At 44.5% G+C, this 21,068-nt stretch overlaps 1 protein-coding gene across 1 annotated transcript in view; it reads left to right on the top strand.

Annotated features, from left to right (window-relative positions):
• dnai1.2 (dynein, axonemal, intermediate chain 1, paralog 2) overlaps positions 1 to 21,068 on the top strand; it is a 67,461-nt gene that overhangs the window by 26,410 nt on the left and 19,983 nt on the right. Inside the window, exons 17-18 of the mRNA XM_056301759.1 lie at positions 974 to 1,122; positions 10,764 to 10,863. Coding sequence (XP_056157734.1) covers positions 974 to 1,122; positions 10,764 to 10,863 — 249 coding nt within the window. The remainder of the gene's footprint in view (positions 1 to 973; positions 1,123 to 10,763; positions 10,864 to 21,068) is intronic.

Here is a 21,068-nt window from a genome sequence, read left to right as displayed (position 1 = left end):
AAATGGATGAAAATGAGCTTGATTCACTATCCAGAATGCCAGAGTTATTTGGATTGACATGAAAAAACTTTAGAAACACTTTATTGCACAATGTGGGCTTGATGTCAAACAGGGTATTTTACATCATTATCAAGACAGATGAGCAAAACAATCAAAACTCGGAATGAAATACTGTCTGACTTGTCTAGTGCTAGCCCCCACACATATACAGCTTGCCTGTGGTTCTGTAACTCGTCTCTCAACTCCACAAAGTCTGTGACACACACAAATATGTAAAGAAATACTCACACAATATGTACAGAAACAGACACACACACACACACACACACACACACACACACACACACACACACACACACACACACACACACACACACACACACACACACACACACACACACACACACACACACACACACACACAGAGTTGTAGAGCAACTATCTGCCTGGAAATACACCTGTCCCCACAGGCCAATAAGCCATTTTGTCCTGGGCAGGCAAGTTGATTTATCCCAGCAATCTTAGCTTTGCCGCAGTACAGTTGTTTTTGCAACCTCATTTCTATCAGTGGCAGGCAAACATCAAATTTTCTTAGTTTACATAAAAGAAAGCTCATATACCTGTCACTGTGTTGCCTCAAGGGTTTTAGTTGCAGCATACCTTCTTTATTTAATAATGAAGTTTATGGGTCTATTAAAAAGCTACAGTGTGAATCAACAGTGGTCAAGTAAGAAGCATTTTGATGCAATCATTTATGCATTTCGTATAAGTTGCAATAATCTTTCTTTGAGCAATTCTTCTTTTTTTTGCAACAAAATGCCAGCAGTAGCTAGTTATGGCAAATGAGCATGTACTACACATTTTGTGTGCAGCATCGCACACGAAATGTGCAGCACACTGTGTAAAAGAGAAAAGGCACATATATTGTTTATATCAGCCCTTTGGAAAATTGTTATTGTATTTTCTTAATCAGTGTTCCAAGGCCTATTCCAGCCAGTTTCTGGAGACATATGATGCCCACAACATGGCAGTGGACGCTGTCAAGTGGAACTACTTCCACCAAAAGGTTTTCCTCTCTTGCAGCTCCGACTGGACTGTGAAGATGTGGGACCACACCATCAAGTAAGAAAAGTGGCTTACATTGGGGTGAGACTACTGTAGGATATGAATGACTCAGATCCGGTTTAATATGACTTAAGTTATCTATCTGTATTATTGGTGGGCTAGCTGCAAGTTAGCAGACTCTTAATGATATTAGCCCTAGTTTATATATCAATTTTTGATTCAGGTGTACCAGCACACCCAACAGCTTTGGCATACAAAGAGACAGAGCAAACACTAACAATTGTCAGTAGTACTGTCAGTGCCGGTTCTTTGACACACCTACATCCAACAGACCCATTATTAATTTCACTAGCTGCAGCTGTGTTTATCCTGCTAAGTTTACGTCACAGAGTATCAAGAGCAGCCTGGCATATTTTTAACCTTTAGATGTCAGCAAACTCAATAAAATGGTCTCGGGTTAAGTTACAATTTAACTCTTCCTAAAACTTTGACACCACATCTAGACCCTATATACTAGAAACTTCATTTTTGTCAAGCTATATTCGAAAATATAGAGTTGGGTTGAACTTTCTGATATTATTTAATTTTTGGGGTTTATTAAAGGTTAAAGATTCAATCATTTTTAAAAAAAAGTATCTAGTGACCACTATTGGCGACCATATCAACACACCTAGGAATCACAGCAACACCAACCAACTCTTTGTGCCACTTTGCCCACAAGGGACACAGCTAACCCTAATAACATCTCACGATTTCGCAACCTACCAAATGCAGAAAACTCACAGAAATGTGGAGTGAAGAGGTAATCATGTAGTAAAACACTGTACAAGATTTATAACTTATTACATATGGCTACATGTATATTAAATGACGATGCTGCTTAACTGTCCTACATTATGGTCAGCTCAGCATCGGTTTTAGGCCTTTATAGTCATGAAGTTTTCACCTTATCTCAAAATCAATACTTATATTTATTCTACTTTCGGAGCGCCATTCATCATGTAATTTCAGATGAGGAGGCTTTTTGGATTCTTTAGAGTTGTGTTGCAAAGCTGGCTCCTCCATATTGGAATTTTGAATGCATGATGAATGTTTGGGAGGTGGGGACCAGTAGTTATGTAATGTATGATGATCCTGCCTCAAGTCTTTCCATGACCAAACTGCAATTCATATTCACCACCTTTTTATCCTCATCATGAACCCATTTTGATTTTCCTGTCATATTTGACTAATCCACTGTACTTCCCACTTCTTATCAGATCAAGTGATTTGACTGGATAATGACTGTAATCATCAAATCATGATTGGGGGGTTCCAAGGGTGACCCACACTTCCATCCTGTGAACACAACAAAAGGGCTGTTGTTTCCAGGAAAAAAATTTACTATATCAAGCACACCAACATATCACACAGATTTTATTTTTCTGCTCAGGATTGTGAAATGAAGACATCCTTCAAACTCAAACCTAAATTCACACCTTCTTTTGTCCTGATTTTAAGCATTATTTTGCTTTCTTCAGAATGTAATACAACATGGCTATCCTATCCATAGCTTTTGTCTGAACGGAAGCATAGACTTTCTCTCTCTCTCGCTCACCTCGTCTCATCATCAGCCGCTTCTTCGGGGTCGGGTCACGGTGGCAGCATGCTAAATAGGGCACTCCAGATGTCTCTCTCCCCAGCAATGCCCTCCAGCTCCTCCTGGGGGATCCCAAGACATTCCCAGGCCAGATTGGATATGTAGTCCCTCCAGCAAGTTCTGGGTCTACCCCAGGGTCTCCTCCCAGTTGAACATGCCCGGAAAACCTCCAATGTAAGGCGCCCAGGAGGCATCCTAATCAGATGCCCGAACCACCTCAGCTGGCTCCACTCCGAGCTCCCTCCGGACGTCCGGCTCTTCACCCTATCTCTAAGGCTGAGCTCAGATACCCTACGGAGGAAACTCATTTCAGCCACTTGTATCCGCGATTTCACCCTTTTTGTCACTACCCAAAGCTCATGACCATAGGTGAAGGTTAGAATGAAGATTGACTGGTAAATTGAGAGCTTTGCCTCCCGGCGCAGTTCCATCTCACCACAACGGTCCAGTACAATGTCCACATTACTGCTGATGCTGCACAAATCTGCCTGTCAATCTCCCGCTCCATCCTACCCTCACTCGTGAACAAGACCCCAAGATAATTGAACTTCACTTGAGGCAACAACTCATCCCCCACCTGGAGGGAGCAATCCACCATTTTCCAGTAGAGAACCATGGCCTCAGATTTGGAGGTGCTGACTCTCATCCCCACCATTTCACACTCAGCTGCAAATGACCCCAGTATGTGCTGGAGGTCGCGTTCTGGTGAAGCCAACAAAACCACATCATCCGCAAAGAGCAGAAACGCAATTCTGAGGTTGCCAAAACAGATACACTCCCCACCTTTGCTGCGCCTTGAGATCCTGTCCATGAATATCACAAACAGAATCAGAGACAAGGGACAATCTTTGCAGAGTCTGACACCCACCGAAAATGTGTTTGACTTTGTGCCGAGAATACGGACACAGCTCTCACTTTGGTTATACAAGGACAGGATGGCTTGTAGCAACTGCCCTGGTACTCCATACTCCCACAGTTACCCCCACAGAGTGCCCCGGGGTACACGGTCAAAAGCCTTCTCCAAGTCCACAAAACACATGTAGATTGACTGGTCAAACTCCCATGCCTCCCTCAGCACTTCTGCAAGGGTAAAGAGTTGGTCCATTGTTCCATGGCCAGGACAGAATCGGAATTGTTCCTCCTGGATCCGAGGTTCAACAATCAGTCGGAGCCTCCTTTACAGCACCCTAGAGTAGACTTTCCCAGGGAGGCTGAGCAGTGTGATGCCCCGATAATTGGAACACATCCTCCGGTCCCCCTTTTTTAAATATGGGAATCACCACCCCAGTCTGCCACTCCACAGGTACTGTCTCCGACCTCCACGCGACACTGAAGAGGCGTGTCAGCCAAGACAGCCCAACAATGTCCCTAGCCTTCACCATCTCAGAGCAAATCTTATGCCCACCTGGCACCTTGCCACCAAGGAGCTTCTTAACTACCTCAGAGACCTCTGCCGGGGATATGGGTGGGGCTTCCCCCAGTCTTCAGACTCTATCTCTTCCACTGAGGATGTGTTAGCTGGGTTCAGGAACTCCTCAAAGTGTTCTTTCCACCACCTGACAACATCCCCAGTCCGGATCAGCAGTTCCCCTCCCCGGCTGAACACAGCCTGAGTTGACTCACCAGATGGTTTGCCAGAACTTCCTTGAGGCCAACCGAAAGTCCTCCTCCATAGCCTCGCTGAACTCCTCCCACACCTGAGATTTTGCTTCCGCAACCGCCCGAAGCCTTAGTCCTTCTGGCCTCCTGGCACCTGTCTGCTGCTTCATGAGACACCAAGCCCAAAAGGCCTCCTTCTTCAGCCTGATGGCTTCCCTCACCACCGGTGTCCACTAGCGGGTTCTTAGGTTGCCACCTCGACAGGCAGCGAAGACCTTATGACCACAGCTCCTACCTGCTGCATCTGCAATGGAGGTTTTGAACATGTCCCCAACCTCCCCCGAGATACACAAGAACTTCTTCCGGAGGTGAGAGTTGAAGACCTGATGGACAGAGGCCTCCACCAGACGTCCCCAATTCACCCTCATTACACATTTAGGTCTGTCCAGCAGCCTTCCCCGCCATCTGATCCAACTCACTAGTGGTGATCAGTTGACAGCTCTGCTCCTGTCTTCACCTGAGTGTCCAAAACAAACGGCCGTAGATCTGATGATACGACCACAAAGTCTATCATTAATTTTCAGCCTAAGGTGTTCTGATACCAAGTACACTTATGAACTACCTTATATTCGAACATGGTGTTTGTTATTGCCAATCCATGACTCGCACAGAAGTCCAATAACAAGGCACTGCTCGGGTTCTGATCGGGAAGGCCGTTCCTCCCAATCACACCCCTCCAGGTTTCTCCATCATTGCCCATGTGGGTGTTGAAGTTCCACTGCAGAACTATAGAGTCCCCAGGTGGAACCCTAGCCAGAACACCACCTAGAGACTCCAAGAAGGTCGGACACTCCAAACTTGTATTCCATGCATAAGCACACACAACAGCCAGAGCCTATCCCCTCCAGCAATTCGCAGTCATATAGAGGCAACCCTCTCATTCCCCGAGGAGAACTCCAACATGGCAATGCTCAACCAGGGACTTGTGAGTATCCCCACACCCGCCTGGTGCCTGTCACCTTGGCCGACTCCGTAAAAGTAAAAGGTCCAGCCCCTCTCCAGGAATTTGGTACCAGAGCCCATGCGATGTGTGGAAGTGAGCCCAGCTATATGTAGTTGGTACCGCTCCACGTCCTGCACCAGCTCAGGCTCCTTCCCTGCCAGAGAGGTGACATTCCACATCCCGAGGACCAGTCTGCAATGCCGAAAGTCGGCACGCCCCAATCCCCACCTTTGCCTGTTGTCAGGCCTGCATTGCACCCTATCACAATGCTCATCCCCGTGGGTGGTGGGTCCACAGGGTGGTGGCTCCATGTTGCTTTTTCACGCTCACCGGCAAGCTCCCTTCCCCGGTCTGGCTCCAGGAGGGGGCCCCAGTTTCCCTTTTTCAGGTGAGGTGCTGTAGCTCTGCTGTTGTAATGTACTTGGGTTTCTTGGGAATCGCTCTTAGTCTGGCCCCTCCCCTCTCTCTTGCTCTCTTTATATATATATGAATACAGAACAACCCAAAATTAAAACCACCTGCCTAATATTGTGTAGGTTCCGCCAAAACAGCTCTGACTTGTCAAGGGATGGACTCTCCAAGACCTCTGAAGGTGTCCTCTTGTATCTGGTACAACTCCATTACCTTCTCTGCAACTCCATTACCATAAAATTGGTGACAAAGTTGTAAGTAACAGGGTTGCAGCTTGTGCCTAAAATTTGTTATTACTCAGAAGGGGCTAGCTAGTTTGGGACCATACCTTGTATGATAGGTACTACTTTTACTACTACTGCTACTGCTACTACTACTACTACTTTTGGCTGTTCCCGTCAGGGGTCGCCACAGCGGATCATTCGTTTCCATCTCTTCCTGTCCTCTGCATCTTCCTCTGTCACACCAGCCACTTGCATTTCCTCTCGCACCACATCCATAAACCTCCTCTTTGGCCGTCCTCTTTTCTGCTTCCCTGGCAGCTCCGTATTCAGCATCCTTCTCCCAATATACCCAGCATCTCTCCTCCACACATGTCAAAACAAATATTTTCCAAAATGTAATACAACATGGCTAACCTATCCATAGCTTTAGTCTGAATAGAAGCATAGACCTTCTCTCTCTCTTTCTCTCTTATAGATAGATAGATAGATAGATAGATAGATAGATAGATAGATAGATAGATAGATAGATAGATAGATAGATAGATAGATAGATAGATAGATAGATAGATAGATAGATAGATAGATAGATAGATAGATAGATAGATAGATAGATAGATACAGACAGACAGACAGACAGACAGACAGACAGACAGACAGACAGACAGACAGACAGACAGAGACAGACAGATACCAAACAACCAAAAATTAAAACCACCTGCCTAATATTGTGTAGGTGCTGCCAAAACAGCTCTGACCCATCAAGGGATGGACTCCCCAAGACCTCTGAAGGTGTCCTGTTGCATCTGGTACCAAGAATTTAGCAGCAGATCCTTCAAGTCCTGTAAGTTGTGAGGTGGGGCCTCCATGGAACGGAGTCGTTTTTCCAGCACATCCCACAGATGCTTGACTGGGGAATTTGGAGGCCATGGCAACACTTGACCTCTTTGTTATGTTACTCATTCTTGAACAATTTTTGCAATGTAGCAGGGCACATTATCCTGCTAAAAGAGGCCACTGCCATCAGGGAATACCATTGCCAAGAAGGGCTGTGCTTGGTCTACAACAATGTTTAGGTAGGTGGTACATGTCAAAGTATCATCCACATGAATGCCAGGACCCAAAGTTTCCCAGCAGAATATTGGCCAGAGCGTCACACTGCCTCCGCCGGCTTGTCAGCTCCCCACAGTGCATCCTGGTGCCATTGCTTCCCCAGGTAAACAACACACGCACCCGGCCACGCACATGATGTAAAAGAAAATGTGATTGATCAGACCACGCCACCCTCTTCCATTGCTTCATGGTCCAGTTGTGATGCACACATGCCCATTGTAGATGCTTTTGACAGTGGCCAGGAGTCATCATGGGTACTCTGACTGGTCTGCGGCTACACAACCCCATACGCAGCAAGCTGTGATGCACTGTGTGTTCTGACACTTGTCTATCATAGCCAGCATTAACTTTTTCAGCAATTTGAGCTATCATAGCTCTTTTGTGGGACTGGACCAGATAGAGGGTGCCTACACAATGTTAGGCAGGTGGTTTTAATGTTTTGGCTGTGTGTGTGTGTGTGTGTATTTGTCTTTCACACACATAGATGATATATGCACAGGAACACACATTATTTTAAGGAGCTATAGGTGCTGGGTCCAACCCCTTCCAAACATCTCATCTACCTCTGTTTTTCACTGTGGTTAATACCACCAAGATAAGGTGTGTGAGTGCCATCCTTTTTATTTCTCCTCCTTTTACCAGGCTAGGATGTCACACTGGTGTGTGGACACTAAGTCTTCTATTTGAAAGGATGTCCTTACGCAGTTCCCAGACAGAGGAATCAGGAACAATTTATTTGTCACTTCATCTTATGTACTACGTACACAAAAGAAATGAAATTCCGTTTCCCCCAGCCCACAGCAGTGCAACACAAAAGACAAAAACTCATATCCAAAAACCTCCAAAAACACCACCACCAAAAGCATACAAAAAGAGAGAACAAACTAAAAACAGCCAACAACACTGTCCACCCAGTGCAACACAGTCCAAAAAAATCCACCATCCAGAGCACGAACGCCAGCCAGGATGGCTGTCAGAGCTGCCGGTCTGCATGGGCTAGCAGTTAGCTTAGCCTGCCCCACTTCCGCATCCTGTCAGACCGCCCTCAGTGTTTCCTCTTCAGGCGCAGCTCCAGGCAGGGAGCTAGAGAGGGAGACCTGAGAAATGTTTTTAGAAAGAAAGATGATATCAGACATGTTTCACTTGCAACTAAAAATCTTTGTAGCATGACTGGAAACCATAGATTTGTATGCCCTTCTCTCCATTCAAAGACTTTTTAAAAGAGTAATGACAAAGGCTCTGCACTAGAGCATGCTTCATCTCATCTTACGTTGTGTGTTTAAAGCGTTTATTGCTTTTCACTTGAAAATACATACAAGCAGAAAATAACCCATTTGTGTTATCAAATTGGTGCTTCCACCAAGGGGGGGGGGGTGCATTATACATACGATGTCAGCAAGACAGGACAGGCATATGCCGATAGGCAATGCTGATATGCATTCTTGGTCACTCCTCATGCTTCGACTGTTCTGACTTTGTTAGAGATATATATGATAGCATCACAAAGGACCACATAGAGCAGTGGTTCCCAACCTTTTTTCCTTGGAGCGCTCCCTACTTGTTTCTAAGAAAAGCTGAGCCCCCCGGCCCACGCGCACATACACATACACACACACACACACACACACACACACACCAAGAGAAAAGTGATTCATTCCAAATATTTATTTGGAAAAATTAACATCAATTATAGTTTTTTCCACCTTTATCTTCAATAAATGTCTCGTTTCTATCCTCAGAACATCTGTGTTTAAATGTCTCTTGTCTTGTATAAGTTTAACTTTTTTTTTCTTTTAACAACCCAGCAGAGTAGCCCTGTTGTCATCTGACTCAGACTCATTGAAACATCATATGTGTACTGTTATCATCTGACTCAGGCTTAGTGAAACAACATGTTAGTACTGTTGTAATCTGACATTGGACACCCACATGCACATCATATAAAGTTGTGAATGCTGTTTTTTGACCGACAGAAGGCCTATGTGTTATTTTGGTTCTAACAGTAACATTTTTACTGAGTCTGTACCATCCTGTTCATTCATCAACTAATAACAATGTTTGTTTGTTTTTTTTTGACAGGCAGTGTGTGTTATTTTGGCACACACAATAGCAATACCTTCTTCCTTACTTTTTTTTTTTTAACTTAGTCTGTGCCATCCTATTCATTCAGAAACTAATGGCCACCTTGGGCTCGCATGCCTTTGACCAGGGATGGGATGTCAGGTGTGATGCTTGTGACAGCCAGCCTAAAGTCTTGGTGTACATGGAGTCTGTTGCGGGCTTTTGTTTTTATTGTTACAAGGGCACTGAAGGCTGTCTCAGACACATACTATGTAGTGCTGAATGAATGGGAGAATAACTCTTGTAACTGCGTGGTTGGCCAGTCTGGGTGCAACAGCGTGTCCTTTAGCTATCCAAAACTTTTTGTATCCATTCTCCTGGAAATATTTCTTTGACACCGAGTCGGCTTTAAGGTCAGCAAGCTCATCATAGCTGCAGCCCCACCCGTGCAGCATGCACCAAGGTTCTCATAGGGCAGATTGTTGGATGAGAGATAGGGTCCACAGCCATAAAAATATCTTGGCCTGTTGTTGTGGTGGTTAGACTGGTAGACATAAGAATGTCTTGTTTCAAGTCATCACCGCCAACATATTGAACATAAACGATGAGCACGGACTCGTCTGACACTGTTGTCGTTTCATCCAACTGAATGGCAAAGGGAACATTCATAAGCTTCTCGTGCAGCTGGTTCTGACGATCTCCAGCCATTTTATCAATTCTGTCTTTGACAGCGTTGTCAGAGAGTAGGAGGGTTTTCACTTTATCAACCGTGTGGGCCACAGCCTCTCTACAATGTTCAGACAGGTGGGTTTGATAAGCTGCTCTCCAATAGTGTGTGGCTTTTTAGCCTTGGCAATTCATAGCAAACACTCACATGACGCCTCCTTGGCTCTGTGCAAATCACTGCCTGCTCGTTCAAATGCTTTTCTGATGTCGACGGATCTTCTTGATAGCGCCACACCTGATTTTTCCTCTCAAAAAAATCCTGACTTTCCCCAGTAGTCTCTTGATGTTTTGTGTCATCTCTTGGTGTCATTTTATTTTGCTTGGCTTCATGCTGTCATGAGCTAGTTTCTCACCACGTATGACACATTCTAACCGAGACTCATCCTGTCCTTCCATAAAACCAAAGTTAAGGTAGCTCTCAAAATAAGCCTTACTTTCTTTCTTGACACTGAGTCATCTGCACTTTTACGTTTCTCATCCATGTTGTTTCATTCATAAAGTGCTGCTGCTGACTGCAGGAAAAAAACAAGATGAGCTAACATTAGCTGCTAGCTGAGTAGCTACCTGAAAACACTGCCCACTCATAGTTTGATAGTGCAGATTGACGGGTCACAGAGGTGTGATTACTAGGTGTAGACCAACTACATTTGAGAAGGCGTGGGGGGGACAAAAATTTATCTTTTTAAATATTTGTATATACAGACTTTTGTATAAAATAAATTATCCAGTAAGGGAGTTATTATGCTTTTATTTAACATGTGCATTTTGACAACCTCAGAGCCGACAAAGCCTCGCGCACCCCCTGGGCTCTCAGGCGCACCCCTCCATGGGGTGCACGGACCCCAGGTTGGGAAGCACTAACATAGAGGACAAGCATTTGATGAAATGTAGCACAGGATTACTGACTTCTTGATCTTTCGTTTAGCACTCCCATGTTCACCTTTGACCTCAACGCGCCAGTGGGTGACATAGCCTGGTCTCCATACTCCTCAACTGTTTTTGCTGCTGTCACCACCAATGGCAAGGTAATTCCAAATTTCAAATTGTTTGTCTGTCTGTCTTTCTGTCTGTGTACATATAGGTTATGAAACTTTTTAAAAATGGACTCTATGGGGCGTCCAGGCAGCGTAGCGATCTATTCTGTTGCCTACCAACATGGGGATCACCGGTTAGACTCCCCGTTTTACCTCTGGCTTCGTCGGTCGTTCCTACAGACACAATTGGCTGTGTTTGCGTGTGGGAAGCCAGATGTGGGTATGTGTCCTGGTCGCTGCACTAACGCCTCCTCTGGTCGGTCAGGGCGCTTGTTCAGGGGGGAGGGGTAACTGGGGGGAATAGCGTGATCCTCCCACGTGCTATGTCCCCCTGGCGAAACTTCTCACTGTCAGGTGAAAAGAAGCAGCTGGCGACTCCACATGTACCGGAGGAGGCATGTGGTAGTCTGCAGCCCTCCCCGGATCAGCAGAGGGGATGAAGCAACAGCTGGGACGGCTGGTAGAGTGGGATAATTGGCCGGATACAACTGGGGAGGAAAAAAAAGGGGGGGCGGACTCTTTTGTTTTTTGTTTTTTTCAACAGTGTCAACGAATTGAGGTCTGACAGGCTATCAAGCCAACTTACACTACCGTTCAAAAGTTTGGGATCACCCAAACAATTTTGTGTTTTCCATGAAAAGTCACACTTATTCACCACCATATGTTGTGAAATGAATAGAAAATAGAGTCAAGACATTGACAAGGTTAGAAATAATGATTTGTATTTGAAATAAGATTTTTTTTACATCAAACTTTGCTTTCGTCAAAGAATCCTCCATTTGCAGCAATTACAGCATTGCAGACCTTTGGCATTCTAGCTGTTAATTTGTTGAGGTAATCTGGAGAAATTGCACCCCACGCTTCCAGAAGCAGCTCCCACAAGTTGGATTGGTTGGATGGGCACTTCTTTGAGCAGATTGAGTTTCTGGAGCATCACATTTGTGGGGTCAATTAAACGCTCAAAATGGCCAGAAAAAGAGAACTTTCATCTGAAACTCGACAGTCTATTCTTGTTCTTAGAAATGAAGGCTATTCCATGCGAGAAATTGCTAAGAAATTGAAGATTTCCTACACCGGTGTGTACTACTCCCTTCAGAGGACAGCACAAACAGGCTCTAACCAGAGTAGAAAAAGAAGTGGGAGGCCGCGTTGCACAACTGAGCAAGAAGATAAGTACATTAGAGTCTCTAGTTTGAGAAACAGACGCCTCACAGGTCCCCAACTGGCATCTTCATTAAATAGTACCTGTTAGAGCCTGTTTGTGCTGTCCTCTGAAGGGAGTAGTACACACCGGTGTAGGAAATCTTCAATTTCTTAGCAATTTCTCGCATGGAATAGCCTTCATTTCTAAGAACAAGAATAGACTGTCGAGTTTCAGATGAAAGTTCTCTTTTTCTGGCCATTTTGAGCGTTTAATTGACCCCACAAATGTGATGCTCCAGAAACTCAATCTGCTCAAAGAAGTGCCCATCCAACCAATCCAACTTGTGGGAGCTGCTTCTGGAAGCGTGGGGTGCAATTTCTCCAGATTACCTCAACAAATTAACAGCTAGAATGCCAAAGGTCTGCAATGCTGTAATTGCTGCAAATGGAGGATTCTTTGACGAAAGCAAAGTTTGATGTAAAAAAAATCTTATTTCAAATACAAATCATTATTTCTAACCTTGTCAATGTCTTGACTCTATTTTCTATTCATTTCACAACATATGGTGGTGAATAAGTGTGACTTTTCATGGAAAACACGAAATTGTTTGGGTGATCCCAAACTTTTGAACGGTAGTGTATGTTATGAGGTAACAAGTACAACATTTTTTGCAAACCTGTTACAAATATTTAGGGACATGTCAGAATAGTATTTAAAAACATGTTTCAGATGAATTAATTATCGACTCCTGTATTTTCACAATGTGTGTCTGGTGTGTGTCTGTGTGGGAGTCTATAAACGGCCAAACTAAAGCCCTTGGGGCCTTGATTCTTTTTGGAGGCATTGGGGATGATCAGGGGCACCTATAAAAAATAGCAGAAAATTAAAATTATGCATAACATGCGGAATATGCATAAAATATGTGGAATCCCTTCAGAATCCTGAGCAGTTCAACAAGATGGCGGGCTCTGGCTACGTCACGCCTCGGCTTTTTCCGCTGTTCGCACAAACCTCGCGTTTTTAACGGGTTGCTGGATGGCGGTCGGAGACGGCGAGCAGCGTTGCAAATAGAAAGCGTCCGTGAAATAAGCCACAACGTCACAGTCGCATTTGCATGGGTCGAGCACGGGCGTATATGGCGGCTGTCACGTGAAGTGAACTCAATAAAGTTTTCTGTTTTTGAATGGAAATCAGCGCGTGCGGGCGGTTCGGGTTTTGGCGGGTCTGACGAACAATAAAGTTGGCCGCTGTTGCGCGCGTGCAAGTGTCCGAGTGTCTTATCTGATGAATCACATTTAAAGGTGGACTCCACGAGGAATGTCCGCAGTCATTTGGGCTTCCATGGTCGAGCGCACTTCCGCGTTGTAGTTTCCTGTAAAACCGTCCGCGAAACACTACATTACCCACAATGCTTGCGTATTGTTTACACTTCTGTCATGGCGTCCTGCACTGACGACGTGGAAGAGATGCTCTTGCCTGCTGGCTCTACAAGAAAATAAACTGGAGAGACGGTGGTATGTATTGTAGCGAATTCGGGGGACAACGCAACCACAGGAACTGCCGCGGCCGAGAAGCGAACCCGTATCGCCCGCACCGCAGGAGACATCGCTAACCGCTCGACTAAAGGGTCAGACCCGTGAGCCAGCGGCCAGCGTGTGTTCTTATCCATGCACGTTACACTACCCCCCCCTCCTTCGGGAAGCGCGTCCCCGCGCTTAAGCATATCAGCTCCTTCACGCCTCAGGGCGCATACGCTTCCGATGGCCTTACGGTCGCTCCATCCCACTTCTGACACCAATGTAGCGAATTCAGGGGACAACGCAACCACAGGAACTGCCGCGGCCGGGAAGCGAACCCGTATCGCCCGCACCACAGGAGACTTCGCTAACCGCTAGACTAAAATGTCAGATCCACCAGCCAGCGGCCAGCGTGTCTTCTTATCCATGCACGATATACTATCCTCTCTGTGACGTGTCGCACAGGTGTGAGTACTTTCGCACCTTCTACTCATATATTTTCGGAATGTGTGTGTGGTGTTAGTGTAGTGTGTGTGTGTTCGTGTAGATAGCGGGTCCGAAAACTAAAGCATTTATGATCCTAATTCTTTTTGGAGGTGGCACGTATTGTCTCAGAGAGTAAGGGAAAAATCCCAGAAAATTAAAATTATGCATGATTTTGCATAAATATGCAAAATATGCATTTCTCTAAAAATGGCTAAAAACCACTTCTCGGCATTTCAGATGATTCTGTGCATTTGGGGGGAGGGAGTTGGAGTGTGGGGGGGGTTAGGGGCAGGGGGAAGGCGGTTAGCTGGCAGGATGAAGAGGAGGGAGATTTAGACGGGTGGATAGCTAATAAACGTCATGATCACCGCAACTTGGTTGCGGGTCACTTGTTAGTTTTATAGTAAAGAATATTCATTTTTCTTGTGAAATCTTAAAAAAAAACTTCCAAATAAATTCTAAAACTGAGTTTTCTCTTAGATGTGACTTTTTAATATTAATAACTTGTTTTTCTTCGTAAACAAGACTCATTAGGGGTTGCCACAGCGGATCATCCAGTTTTGATCAGCCCATTTCTTTATAACAATGACATAAATGATCATTCTCATTAAAATTGACATTACAAGAAACATTACTTAGTATATTAAATTATTTAAGGCTATTTTCAATAAAAATTATTGAATAACAGATTTGAAACCTGGCTAACAATGTTGCAAGGACTAACAGGGTTGAGCAGATCAATCCTTAAATTGGCCATTAAATTAACTGTAATGCAACAAAAAACAAATATACCAAAAGGACATATAGCTACATAGATACATATACAGTCATGTACAAAAAGATTTGCGATTACGTTGCTGTTGCTGCTCTGCAACTCCATTACCCTGAAATAAGTAACAGAGTTGTAAGTAACAGGGTTGCAGATTGTGCCTAAAATTGATTACTCAGAAGGGGCTAACTAGTTTGGGACCACACATTGTATGATAGGTACTGATAAACTATATTTTCCATAAATGAAAAAGTTTCTAAATTCCAATCAATTTTCCAACTATAATTTGTGTAACACGGTTGAATATATATAATTGAGGCTGACAAACTCAGTTTATACTGAGATTTCTGCGGAAACAGAATGTGAGTGCTTACAAGCCTCCCGGCTGCAGATGAGATCCAGATTTTGCAATTGACTGATTATGTCACGATTTATGGAATGTTGAACTTTCTTAATAAGGGGAACAGGTTTTGGTAACAGGAATTTACCTAAAATATCAGACACAAGTTAATGGCAAGTTTAAACTACGTAAAATAAGTGAATTATGAAAAAAGATATATTTCAAGATTAAAGGTACAATCCTTAATTCAAACGTAAACAAAAGTGTTGCCCTACGACCAAAAGCAAAACACAGGACTGGAACTGCTATGACTCCCAAATTGATTGATAGGTCTCTTAATACAAGGACTAACGTTAAACAACAACTAAATCTCATGTTCAAAGCAAACATCACATCTGTAGTGCTATTTCATGGCATGAAACCATACTGCTGCTCGCTAATCATCACCTCTCCTCTTAACCTACCATCCCTTTTCTACCATCCCTTCTCTTTCACATATCTTCATGATGTGGCTGATCAACTTTAAACTTCTGTAGTTACTACAGCTCTGCACATCACCCTTATTCTTGAAAATCAGTACCAGCTTCTTCTCCACTCCTCAGGCAACCTTGCACTTTCCAAGACTGTTAAACAATGTAGTTAAAACTCCTGCCATCGCTCCTAAACACCTCTATGCTTCCACATGTATGTCAGCTGGACCAACCACCTTTCCACTCTCCATCCTCTTCATAGCTGACCTCACTTCCTCCTTGATAATCCACCGCACTCCCTGATTCACTATCCCCACATCATCCAATCTTCTCTCTCTCTCATTTTCTTCATTCATCACCCCCTCAAAGTACTCTTTCCACCTTCTCAACACACTCTCCTCACTTGTCAGCACATTTCCATCGCTGTCCTTCATTGCCCTAACCTGCACCACATCCTACCCAGCTCGGTCGCTCTGTCTAGCCAATAGGTACAAGTCCTTTTCGCCTTCCTTAGTGTCCAACCTCTCGTACCATATGCCTTTTCCTTTGCCTTTGTTACCTCTCTCTTCACGTTATGCCACATCTCCTTGTACTCCTGTCTACTTTCGTCATCTCTCTAACCCACTTCTTCTTTGCCAGCCTCTTCTTCCTCTGTATATTTCCTGTACTTCCTCATTCCACCACCAAGTCTCCTTGCTTTCCTTCCACTCTCCAGATGACATGCCATGTACCTTCCTAGCTGCCTCCCTCACTATTTCTGCAGTGGTTGCCCAACCATCCGACAACTCCTCACTACCACCCAGTGCCCGTCTTAACTCCTCCCTGAACGCCACACAACAATCTCCCCTCTTCAGATTTCACCATTTGATCCTTGGCTCTGCCTTCACTCTCTTCCTCTTCTTGATCTCCAAAGTTATCCTACAGACCACCATCCGATGCTGCCTAGCTCAGTTCTCCCGTCACCACCTTGCAGTCTCCAATCCCTTTCAGATCGTGTCTCTTGCATAAGATAAAGTCCAGCTGTGTACACTTTCCACCACTCTTATACATCACCCTGTGTACCTCACTCCTCTTAAAATATGTATTGAGCACATCCATTTCCATCCTTTTCGCAAAATCCACCACCATGTCCTTCCACATTCCTCTCCTTGACACCATACCTGCCCATCACCTCCTCATCACCTCTGTTCCCTTCACCATCATGCCCGTTGATGTCTGCTCCAATCGCTACTCTCTCCTTCTTGGGTACACTGTCCACCACTTCATCCGAATCACTCCAGAATTCTTCTTTCTCTTCCATCTCACACCCAACTTGCGGGGCATATGTGCTGATAACATTCATCATCACACCTTTGATTTCCAGCTTCATATTCATCACTCTGTCTGACACTCTCTTCACCTCCAACACACTCTTGACATACTCTTCCTTCAGAATTTCCCCTACCCCATTTTTCCTCCCATCTGCACCATGTTAGAAGAGTTTGAACCCACCTCTAATGCTCTTGGCCTTATTCCCCTTCCACCTGGTCTCACATACAGTAGATCTACCTTCTTCTCTCCATCATATCAGCCAGCTCTTTCCCTTTACCAGTCATAGTACCAACATCCAAGGTTCCGACTCTCTTCTCCAAACTCCTACCCTTTCTCCTCTCCCTCTCCCTCTGCCTCTGGACATGCCTTCCACCTCTCCTTCTCCTTCACCCAACAGTAGCATAGTTTTCCCCGGCACCCTGCTGGCCAACTACCAGTGGCAGTCATTGGTAACCCGGGCCTCAACCGATCCAGTATTAAAATCTGATTTATGAGCTGCATATTTGATTTGGCAAAGGTTTTATGCCGTAAACCCTTCCTGACAAACCCTCCCCCTTTATCCAGGTTTGGGACTGACACTAAGAAAGCACTGGCTTGTGCATCCTCAGTGGCTGGGTTACAACATTTACCTTACATAGCACATGCAAATGACAAAAAAAAAAAGGCACTTGCTTCTGCCACCTGTCACTGTTTCATTTGCTAAAGCGCAATGTGACGCTAATAATGTAAAGCCAGAGAAGCAGCTGAGTAAAACATTCGTATGGGCATAGGGTTTATGCTCAGATTAATGCAGAATAGCCTCTGGCAGCAAAGTTTGTTAAACACCACACTCTGTTAGCAAGGCAAGTCATCCCCACTTTTGATTGATTTCAGCCAAAAGTCATTTGTACTCCGGAGATGTTGTGTTGTTTATCTCCATGTATTTTTTTTTAATTTTTTTTTTTGTATGGCTCCCAGCTGTCCCCATCTGTTTATGGATGTGATCAGTCTATTCTCACCAGCCCGTGCCAGCCGAGTGGGATATGAGACCAGACAGTGTTGTACCTAACACATTTCCTGCCTGATGTGCCAAGTGAAACCGATTGAGAGTGACAGGGAAGAAATAGGAGCCGAGTAGCAGATTGAGAGACATGCTATATGATCAGCTGTCCTCGCCTCTTTTCTCTGAATCTGGAACTTATCTGGAACAGACAAACAAAATTATTTCACATCATTATTAAAATCGAATCAAAACCAAACACCAGTCTTGATAAAAAAGAAACTGATATCAGGGGGGGGAAAGCACATTTACTATAGGAAAAAAGGCAAACTCTGGAAAATCATCCTAAATATTATAATGATGGGTAGTTTTTGTAACATAGGGACATATATGAAGGGAAAAGTGGGGAATTAACGTTAGCATTAATTAGCTTTTCCAGAGTTTCTATTAAAAAAATATCTAACATTTCTTACCTGTCTGGTGTCAGCAGGTTGTCCTGGTGGAGCGGACGCCATGATCACAAACGGATACTGCGCTGCGTTCACAGTAATATGTGGAAGTGGGAAACATCAATACTTAAAGTGTAGCTGTTTAACTGCACAATCTGGCAGAGTTTATTGCTCTTATACTGCGATTGGTGCCAAGTACGGTCTAAAACAGCTTGCCAAACGGAACTTTGTCACTGGCGTCAGTTTTTTAACTGCCAATCACGTGAATATGGTGTATAGAAAGTGTTGAGTCAAACTTCTCACAGTACCTACGTCCCCTGAAGGCAACGTGATTGAGGCAGGTCCTCAGCCTTCTTTGTTAGGCTGTCACTCATGATTCCACGCCCCTCTCAGTTGATGCCACGCCCCCTAAGCCAGATCAAGGCCAAAAGTCTGAGACTGGAAAAAATACAATCTGAAAGTGAAAAAAGGATCTGAAACCGAAAAAATAAGATTTGAAACTGTAAAAAAATAAGATCTGAATCTGAAAACATAAAATCTGCAACTGAAAAAATTAAGTCCTCAAATATCAAAATATATATGAAAGTGAAAAATGACAATAAATGATTTATTCAAAAAAATTCCAGAACTGAATCAAAATTATATTTAACCTGAAAAAACTTTTCCTACACTTATTTTCAGTTTGAATACATTGTTGTATATTTCAAAGTTCAAGATCAAAACTTGAACTTTCAGTTTTGAATTTTTGTTTTTCAATGACAATTTTTTTTTCAAATTAGCAAAACTATTGGCCTGGATTTAGCTCCTTAGTGGAGCAGCGGCGCGCACAGCTGCAGCGGCTTGGTGCTCCTCCGGTGCTTCTTGTTATTATTGACTGTTATCATCTCCCTAGTCAGTGAGATGGGGGCAAACATTAACTATGGTCGCCAAGAACTTCTAAAGATTAGCACGGACTGTGCAGAACACTATTTGTACTCAAAAACAATACTGCAGGACAGATTCTCAGACCACTGGGTCTAACGTGGATCCCCAAGGGGAGGGGAGGGGAGGGGGAAGAAACAAAAGCGGGGTAGGCGATCTGGTTTGCTATCCCGGCTAAGGGTTGCTACATGCAAAACTCCTCTCTCTAGTGTTTTTCTCGCAAATGTAAGCTCACTCGCAACAAAATGGATGAGTTCCAACTGAGTGTCGCTACACAGAGAACTACAAAGGACTGCTGTGTCCTGATTTTCACGGACACCTGGCTGACTCACAACATATACCAGTTGCCGCAGTTGGGCTAGCAGGCCGCTCGCCCCGCCATGCCGTCAGGACATCTGACTGCAGCGAGAAACCAGGCAGTGGACTTTCTGCATATATAAATGAAGCACGGCGCACGAACATGGCCGTAATCGATCAATTCTGCTGTGCGGACCTGGAATATATAATGCTTAAGTGCCGACTGTTTCACTTGCCCAGGTTGTTGTCATGGCAGTATATGTATCGCCACAGGCTAATGCTAAGCTAGCGCATGGACCCTTGCGTGACGTCACTCAACAACGCAACACACCCTGATGGAGTTTTCATCATTGCTACTTCAACCAAACAAACCTCAGAAACGTTCCTCCAAGATTCTATCAACACGTCAAATGCACAATTGGGGGGGGGGGCTTAGATCATGCCTATACTAACATAAAGGACGCCTACAGGGCTATGCCCCACCCCAACCTTGGACAGTCAGACCACCTCTCTTTGTTTCTTGACCCGACACACACAAAGCCCTTGCTATCAATGCCAAGCCGACCACCACGATAGTTTCAGTTTGGCCTGAGGGAGCCATCGCTAAACTCCAGGACTGTTTTGAACACACAGAATGGAGTATGTTTCCATAAGACAGACCTGGAAGGGTACACTTCATCTGAATTGTCGTACATTAACTACTGCATCCAGGGGTGGGCAACATGATCCAGAAAGGGCAGGTGTGGGTGCAGGTCTTTGTTCCAACAAAGCAGTTACACACCTGATTCTATTAAGTCAACCAATAGTCTTTGCTAAGGACCTTAATTTGTAGACTCAGGTGTGTAACTGCTTGGTTGGAAAAAAGACCTGCACCCACACAGGCCTCTTCCGGATCATGTTGCCCATCCCTATGAACGTCACTGTTAGCGAAAGAATCCAAGTGTTCCCAAATGAGAAACCATGGATGAACAGCAAAGTCAAACGGCTGCTCAGGGCAAGAGACGTGGCTTTTAAATCAGGAGACACTTCAGCCTATGGTGTTGCCAGAGCAAACCTTAAAAGAGATATCAGATGCAAAACACAACTACGGCTAGAGGAGGGCTTCAACCGCAACTACAACCCACAGAGGATGACATCTAGACCATCACAGATTACAAAAGGGTAAATAACACACAGCATACACTAGCCGGCAACACTGCCAACCTAGCAGTGGGGATAGTCATTCCCTCTTAGCATAAATGGCCTCTTCGGGGATGAATAAAGTATTCTGATTCTGATTCTGATTGACTCCCCGTTCAAACCAGCATTCCTCACAATCAAGGCGTCTGTCGCCATCTTACAATGCCACGATGGCAACCATTCCCAAATCCTCTGTGAATAGTACACATTGCCACTGAAAATTCACAGCAATTTGCATATGAAACCGATCATTGTCTTCGGTCATTATGAGCATTGTTTATAAGGGTGGGGATACCTGTAATCAGTTTAGGCTAAAGAGGTCACTTAGATGAGT

The sequence above is a fragment of the Lampris incognitus genome, chromosome 2 (genome assembly GCF_029633865.1).
Source record: "Lampris incognitus isolate fLamInc1 chromosome 2, fLamInc1.hap2, whole genome shotgun sequence".
NCBI lineage: Eukaryota > Metazoa > Chordata > Actinopteri > Lampriformes > Lampridae > Lampris > Lampris incognitus.
Note: the sequence above shows the minus strand (reverse complement) of the source record. Positions and strands in the feature narration are given on the sequence as shown.